This window comes from Crinia signifera, chromosome 4 (assembly GCF_055691185.1).
Source record: "Crinia signifera chromosome 4, ASM5569118v1, whole genome shotgun sequence".
Taxonomy (NCBI): domain Eukaryota; kingdom Metazoa; phylum Chordata; class Amphibia; order Anura; family Myobatrachidae; genus Crinia; species Crinia signifera.
The window spans coordinates 15,823,973-15,831,934 of record NC_139220.1 but is presented as its reverse complement, the minus strand read 5'-3'; the positions used below and the strand labels follow the sequence as shown (position 1 = coordinate 15,831,934).

General features: G+C 49.5%; 1 protein-coding gene across 2 annotated transcripts; it reads left to right on the top strand.

Moving 5' to 3' along the window:
• Positions 1–2,678: 2,678 nt before the first annotated feature.
• Positions 2,679–6,887, top strand: LOC146073771 (uncharacterized). 2 transcript variants are annotated; one of them, XM_083181203.1, is made up of 4 exons: positions 2,679–3,506; positions 4,038–4,112; positions 4,588–5,009; positions 5,926–6,887. In XM_083181203.1, the coding sequence occupies exons 2-4, from the start codon at positions 4,058–4,060 to the stop codon at positions 6,469–6,471; spliced, it is 1,023 nt and encodes a 340-aa protein (XP_083037329.1). In that variant the 5' UTR covers positions 2,679–3,506; positions 4,038–4,057; the 3' UTR covers positions 6,472–6,887. The 2 variants fall into 2 exon arrangements, with proteins under 2 accessions (XP_083037329.1, XP_083037328.1); XM_083181202.1 differs by lacking the exon at positions 2,679–3,506 and having other exon boundaries at positions 3,764–4,112.
• The last annotated feature ends 1,075 nt before the right edge of the window (positions 6,888–7,962 follow it).

Below are 7,962 nucleotides of genomic sequence, written 5' to 3'. Positions count from 1 at the left end.
GGTTCCATGCTCATTGCCAGAGGTTCCATGCTCGTTGCCATGTGGGATTACATGCTCATTGCCAATGGGGAATACATGCTCGTGGTAAATGGGGGACAGCCGCCGCCAGGCAGAAGTGATAGCCACTGACAGTGGCAGAGCCTGGCTGTTTTCAGAGCACTGCAGGTCCCAGCTATTTGAAATAATACCCCTTTCACACCAGAAAATGCATTCCCAGGTTGGCCTTTTTTACACCAGCCTAGTCCCTGCATTTTCTGGTGTGAGGGGGAGAGAAAACCACCCCTCCCCCCCTTTAACCAGTTATCTCATTTACTTTTGAGTGGGCTTTGAATGATTTTGGTCCAGTGAAACTGGAACATTTGGTTCCAGTGTAATCTGCCCTCAAAGAACATGAACAGCCATGAAATTACATTTAAAAAATAAAAAAATAGATTTACACGCTATATCTCTGGAACCGATTGACCGATATGGACCATCCTGGTATCATATTGAAGACCCAACGATTTGGAATTGAATGACATCAACCACAAGCTCCTGTGATGCCAGGGGGGAACTGGCAGCCGTCGGAACCGGGTGGGGGTCGGAATTGACGGGTCCCAAATTATCCTATGGGGAAAAAATGTTACAGGTTTGCCAGGCGATATCTCCAGTTCCCGGGGGGCTAGAGACATGGGGCTGGGCTCGTTGGAAAGCTCTGGTCCTCATCTACAAAATGAATGACAGGGGGAGCACGTGCCCGGGTGCCCCCCCCCCTGAATCCGCCACTGATTCCAGGCATGCTATCTGGTCTGAAGCTCACAGCACACTTTGCTTTTATAGGTGAGCAGCTACCACCACACCTGTCACTAATCATCTAGGGCAGGGGTAGGCAAGTAATTTTTGATGGAGTCCGGAAGTTTGAAATGATTTTGGTCGAGGTCCAAAAAATCACACAATCAGATGCACAATGCTGGCAATACGGGCAAAATGCTGGCAATACAATGACAATACTGGCACAATGCTGGCAATACAATGATAATGCTGGCAATACGGGCACAATGCTGGCAATACAATGACAATACTGGCACAATGCTGGCAATACAATGACAATGCTGGCAATACGGGCACAATGCTGGCAATACGGGCACAATGCTGGCAATGCAATGACAATGCTGGCAATACGGGCACAATGCTGGCAATACAGGGACAATGCTGCCAATACAGGGACAATGCTGCCAATACAAGGACAATGCTGCCAATACGGGGACAATGCTGCCAATACGGGGACAATGCTGCCAATACGGGCACAATGCTGGCAATACAGGGACAATGCTGGCAATACACTGTATTGCCAACATTGTCCCTGTATTGGCAGCATTGTCCCTGTATTGCCAGCATTGTCCCTGTATTGAATACAGGGACAATGCTGGCAATACGGGCACAATGCTGGCAATACGGGGACAATGCTGGCAATACGGGCACAATGCTGGCAATACGGGCACAATGCTGGCAATACGGGGACAATGTTGGCAATACGGGCACAATGCTGGCAATACGGGCACAATGCTGGCAATACGGGCACAATGCTGGCAATACAATGACAATACTGGCACAATGCTGCCAATACAATGACAATGCTGGCAATACGGGGACAATGCTGGCAATACGGGGACAATGCTGGCAATACGGGGACAATGCTGGCAATACGGGCACAATGCTGGCAATATGGGCACAATGCTGGCAATACAATGACAATACTGGCACAATGCTGCCAATACAATGACAATGCTGGCAATACGGGGACAATGCTGGCAATACGGGGACAATGCTGGCAATACGGGGACAATGCTGCCAATACGGGGACAATGCTGCCAATACGGGGACAATGCTGCCAATACAGGGACAATGAAGACACATTCTGCTCACCTTTTTAAAAATGCCAACTCTGCATACTGTACTTAGGGGACGGGCAGGCCGCAACCCGCAGAGGCACTTAAAAGTGCCTCCCGGCTCCGCTGCCTGCACCCCTTTCTGGAGTCTGGACTCTCTCCAGGGACAGCCCTTGCTCGACAGCCCCTGCTCAGGTGTGGGGTGCGGCGTCAGGCAGCTCCTTCACTTAGCGGGTGGGAGGGCAGGCAGCTCCTTCACTTAGCGGGTGGGAGGGCGGGCAACTCCTTCACTTAGCGGGTGGGAGGGCGGGCAGCTCCTTCACTCGGCGGGCAGGAGGGTGGCCGGGAAGCTCCTTCACTCGGCGGGCGGGCGGGAGGGAGGGCGGACGGGCTTGGCGCGCGCGGCGTCTCCACATGATCACGCTGGCCGCGCCGTCAGCCCCCGCCCCCGTGAGGCGCCGCGATAGGACGCTCGCTCGTCAGGGGAAGGAGACGTCATGTCTCACTTCCCCTGGCATATTTACACAAATACTGTGAGGTCCGGAGCTCTGGCTTCTGCGGTCCGGAGATGGACCGCGGTCCGCCAGTTGCCGGTCCCTGATCTAGGGAAATGGTTAACATAAGCTATGGAATCTTAGTTAAAACATGGTGCATGAGAGAATGTGACCACAATAAGACTAATTTAAAAAATTAATCTAATAAACAATATATACACTTAACATCGGCACTCACCTTTCCTAGTTTCTCAACTATTTATTATCAGTTAATTTAGTGTGTGCAGAGCACCTACAATGTCTGTTTAAACAATGTGGTCACAACCATAGGGCACCCCAAAACTAGGAAAGGTGAGTGCCGATGTTAAGTGTATATATTATAAATATATATATACATACATGGGCGTCAACAGCAGTGTAGACCCCTGGGCATAGCAATGTATTGGGGCCCCTACCGATCCTCCAGTGGTAGGGGTGGCGGAAGCTTTGATGTCCCGCGGGTGGTAGGGGGTATTATATCAACCGCTCAGCATGCAGGGCCTGGATCAGTAATTTCCACTAATTACCCCTTTACTGCACAGATGGTGGGAGAAGGGGGCATTGGGCTGAATGAAGGTGCCCTGATACATAACTTCCAGGGTGGTAGAGGATGTTTAATATGCAGAGGAGGGGTGTATAGTGGAGTGGGCTTATTATTCATAATTTTCTGGTGGGAGGACAGCTTGCTTGACTGCAGATATCTCCAGTTCCCAGAAATAGATTTCTTAGGGGCCGTACACACCAGGATGATTTGGCATAAAAACCTCCGATTTCGATGGGTCGTACGAGCGTTTGCTATAGATTGGTGCAAAATCTTTTGTTTTAAGCCCACAATTCCGATCCGATGCGCGTACCCGCCGGTCGTAGGTCGGATTGAAGATCCTACCTACTGCAGTAAAGATCTGTCAATCCGACCTCAGATTGGGGGCTGATTGTATGCAGATTGCGAGATGATCGTGTGCACTTGCCTCGTCAGACCGTCGTCAGATCCTGCTTGTTTATACTCATTTCCTGGTCACTCCCTCCGCAGCCATTTTGTGAGACTCGTGGATGGTACAGGATAGCAGTGACGGAGGATCCTGGAGCACAGCCAAATTGAAGACAGGTATTTGGACCTTCCCTACCCACCAATGCATAAGCTGCCCACCAATGCATTAGCTGCCCACCAATGCATTAGCTGCCCACCGCTGCCCACCAATGCATTAGCTGCCCACCAATGCATTAGCTGCCCACCGCTGCCCACCAATGCATTAGCTGCCCACCGCTGCCCACCAATGCATTAGCTGCCCACCGCTGCCCACCAATGCATTAGCTGCCCACCGCTGCCCACCAATGCATTAGCTGCCCACCGCTGCCCACCAATGCATTAGCTGCCCACCGCTGGCCACCAATGCATTAGCTGCCCACCGCTGCCCACCAATGCATTAGCTGCCCACCAATGCATTAGCTGCCCACCGCTGGCCACCAATGCATTAGCTGCCCACCGCTGGCCACCAATGCATTAGCTGCCCACCAATGCCCACCAATTCATTAGCTGCCCACCAATGCATTAGCTGCGCACCAATTACCCCCCAGTGCATTTGATGCCCACCAATGCAGTGCAGTGATATATCTGTGTGTGTCACTCCCTCCGCAGGCATTTTGTGAGACTCGTCGATGGTACAGGATAGCAGTGACGGAGGATCCTGGAGCACAGCCAAATTGAAGACAGGTATTTGGACCTTCCCTACCCACCAATGCATTAGCTGCCCACCAATGCATTAGCTGCCCACCAATGCATTAGCTGCCCACCACTGCCCACCAATGCATTAGCTGCCCGCCAATGCCCACCAATTCATTAGCTGCCCACCAATGCATTAGCTGCGCACCAATTCCCCCCCAGTGCATTTGATGCCCACCAATGCAGTGCAGTGATATATCTGTGTGTGTAAATGGTAAATAGCAAAACCACAGCAGGTCATGCTGGAATATGTAGTTCAACTAAAGCAGGAGTGTCAAGGTTGGCCAACACTGGAATAGATGAAGCTGTGTACACTATCACCTTGTTTACAATAAAAAGGAAACTGGTTGGTGAAACTTAAAACTTTATTGTGATATTAACAAAAGTGAACCTGAAATAAAAGAAGTGTCTTAACAATATATAAACTATAATCATTTAATAATTTTTTTTATCTATTTTCTTATAGACATGTCTCAGGCTCTGGCAAAGGAGCGTGACTTCGTCGAAGCATTTATCGACAAATACAGGGAGTACGAATGTCTTTGGAAGACGAAGTCCAAAGACTACAGTAACAAAATTAAAAGAGCAAATGCCCTGGATGAGTTGGCCAATTTCAGCCGTTCATATCACCCTGAAGCCAATGCGGAGTGGGTGCGGGAAAAAATCCAAAATCTCTGCACTGTGTTCCTAAAAGAGCATAAGAAAATGCAGACCACCAAGAGATCTGGTGCCGGAGCCGGCGACGTGTATGAGACCTCCTTGTGGTACTACAATCTCTTAACCTTCACCCTGAGTCAGGAGGCACAGAGGACCGGACTGTACCTCATGGTGGAGAGTGAGGGGGATGAGGTGTTGCAGACTGTGGATGAAAGTTCCCAACCATTGTCGGTAAGTACAGACCCGGTATTGACACATGTCCTTCCTCATTATTTTTTTGGGCCCGGAGAATAGGTTCAGTCCACACATGTCTTAAATGTGGTTCTCCTGCCAATGGACAGCACCCACTCCATTAAAATAGTCCTTGTACTGGTCTCTAACCTGCATGGCGCGTGTAGTCCCCCTATACTGTTGCGCCGGCGTTTCCACAGAGGATATCTGCACTACCTCCTTTGGCTCCTCTGGGACCTCTGGTGGTGCTGGTCCTGTAGGCCTTTGTGGTCTTTCCTTGCGGCGCAGTAAATTGTGCAGGACACAGCACGCCATGACGACCCAGTCTATTTTGTCCACCCTCAGGTTGATGGCAGTATGGAAAATGCGGAAACGGCTTGCCAGGATACCAAACGCACTCTCCACAAGCCGCCGTGCCCTGGAAAGCCTGTAGTTGAAAATTCTTTTGTCGTGGTCCAGGCCCCTTTTGGCATATGGCTTCATGATGTGCTCATGAAGGGCAAATGCCTCGTCTGCCACGAACACAAAATTGAGCCCATGTTTGGTTTCCTGGACCGACGGCAAGTGAAGAGTGTTGGAGGTGAGCCTCTGGTAGAACTTGGTATCCTTCAAAGTTCCACCATCCGAAGCACGCCCATTCCTGCCAACATCCAGGAAGATGAACTCGTAGTTCGCATTAACCACAGCCATTAGAACGATACTAAAGTATCCCTTGTAATTGAAGTAGTAGGAACCACTCTGTGCAGGATGGTTGATGCGGACGTGTTTGCCATCAATGGCTCCTCCACAATTTGGGAAATTCCATGTCTCTTCAAACTCTGCAGCGATGTTTTGCCAATCCTTCACGCTGGTAGGGAACTGTAGAAATAATAAATAAACTTGATTAATAAATTGAACTTTGTATTTGTTTCCACAGCAACACAGTGCAGAGACAGAACATTCACCGACCCTGGACCTGTCTGGATTGTCGGAGTCTCCAGGAACATCGCAAGGAATATCCACTACACCCACACCGCCACAACAGGCCTGTAAAAAATCGCGCCGCAAGGAAAAGAAAATAGACAACCCAGAGGAGGAATTACTGATACGGGTCGAACAGGTTCTACGTAGGCCTCCCGACCGATTTGATGCTTTCGGGAAATATTTGTCTGACGGCTTACGCCAGCTGAGTCCAACCCAGCAAATGGCCTTTGAACGCATAAGCAGCGAGCTATTGTTTTTTGGCCGTTTAGACCGCCTTACATTTGAATGCAACATAGCTGGCCTTCTTCCTTGCCAACAACCACCAGGGCCTACTCCCCCAGCACCCTTACCAGTCCCTTCCACTTTGCCAAATCAATCTCCACCTGTCCAAGCATCCTCCGCACAACCTTCAACTCCAGCCCGCTATACCCACCTGTACACCTCATTATTGCCTGAGTTCACAGGAGAGCAGGACCCTCCGGTTTTACGCGAATTGTAAAACCAATTCTTGCCCTGTTGGTATGGAGCAGTATGACACATGATGCATGAGGCGCAGATAAAGCCCATGCACACGTGGCGCATGGTGCGGAGCAATGGGGCCGGGACCACTGCTTCTGCACTATGCACCGCGTGTGCATGAAGGTACTTTGATTATCTGCGCCACAAGCACTGTGTGTTCTACTGCTCCGTACCTCTAGTGAGTGCGGCAGTAGGTTTTAAAGCTCAGTTTGTTACAAAATTTTTGACTTGTTATAGCACTTTGGTCTATTTTTATATTATGCGTACCTAATGTTTCTAAAATGACACTTTTGCCATTTGCACATGCATGGAGCAGTATGACACATGATGCTTGTGGCGCAGATAAAGCCCATGCTCACGTGGCGCATGGTGCGGAGCAATGGGGCCGGGACCACTGCTTCTGCACTATGCACCGCGTGTGCATGAAGGTACTTTGATTATCTGCGCCACAAGCACTGTGTGTTCTACTGCTCCGTACCTCTAGTGAGTGCGGCAGTAGGTTTTAAAGCTCAGTTTGTTACAAAATTTTTGACTTGTTATAGCACTTTGGTCTATTTTTATATTATGCGTACCTAATGTTTCTAAAATGACACTTTTGCCATTTGCACATGCATGGAGCAGTATGACACATGATGCTTGTGGCGCAGATAAAGCCCATGCTCACGTGGCGCATGGTGCGGAGCAATGGGGCCGGGACCACTGCTTCTGCACTATGCACCGCGTGTGCATGAAGGTACTTTGATTATCTGCGCCACAAGCACTGTGTGTTCTACTGCTCCGTACCTCAAGGCAGAAAAGTGAAATGTTTTATATATTTTTGGACATGTTATTGCACTTTGGAACAGTTTGCAGTTATGCGTATCAATGGGTTCTATTTTTGTACCATTTGTATTTAATCCAAAAAAAAGGAAAACTAAAAATGTGTGGATGTCAAAGTTTGATTTATTTTAATAAAACATTATATGTTTTCACTACAAGTGTGTGGTGTATTTTTCCTTACCTTGCAATACTCGTGCTGCAGTACCTTCACGATTGCTTTGCAGGTCTCGGGGATGATGAGGCCCAAAGCTTGCGGGGAGATGAGGGATCCAAACTTCAGGTCAGCCAGAGACCGTCCTGTAGCCAGAAACCTCAGGGTCACCACCAGCCGCTCCTCAGCAGGTATAGCCATGCGATACTTATCTTGGTATCTTGCTTCTGGATGTGGGGGGTGACGAGACGCAGCAACTCATGGAAGGTGGCATCATCCAAACGTAAGAAATTCCTATAATCATTGGGATTATTCTCACGAATTTCCAGGAGCAGTGGCATGTGAGAACGAGCCTGACGGCTCAGCATCCACTGCTTGGTCCAGCATGACCTAGCTCTTCTACGCTGGGCCCTCAGCTGCCTCACCCTGAGCACAGCATAGGAAAGCAGAAAATCTTGCTGGTAAGAATCCATCACTGCAGACTGCATAATGGACACAGGA

Excerpts from the sequence above, each read along its gene's own strand:
- LOC146073771 (XM_083181203.1), top strand. The coding sequence starts at position 4,058 with ATGGTACAGGATAGCAGTGACGGAGGATCCTGGAGCACAGCCAAATTG. Across the intron at positions 4,113-4,587 it reads CACAGCCAAATTGAAGACAG|ACATGTCTCAGGCTCTGGCA; the intron begins GTATTTGGACCT and ends ATTTTCTTATAG. Across the intron at positions 5,010-5,925 it reads AAAGTTCCCAACCATTGTCG|CAACACAGTGCAGAGACAGA; the intron begins GTAAGTACAGAC and ends TTGTTTCCACAG.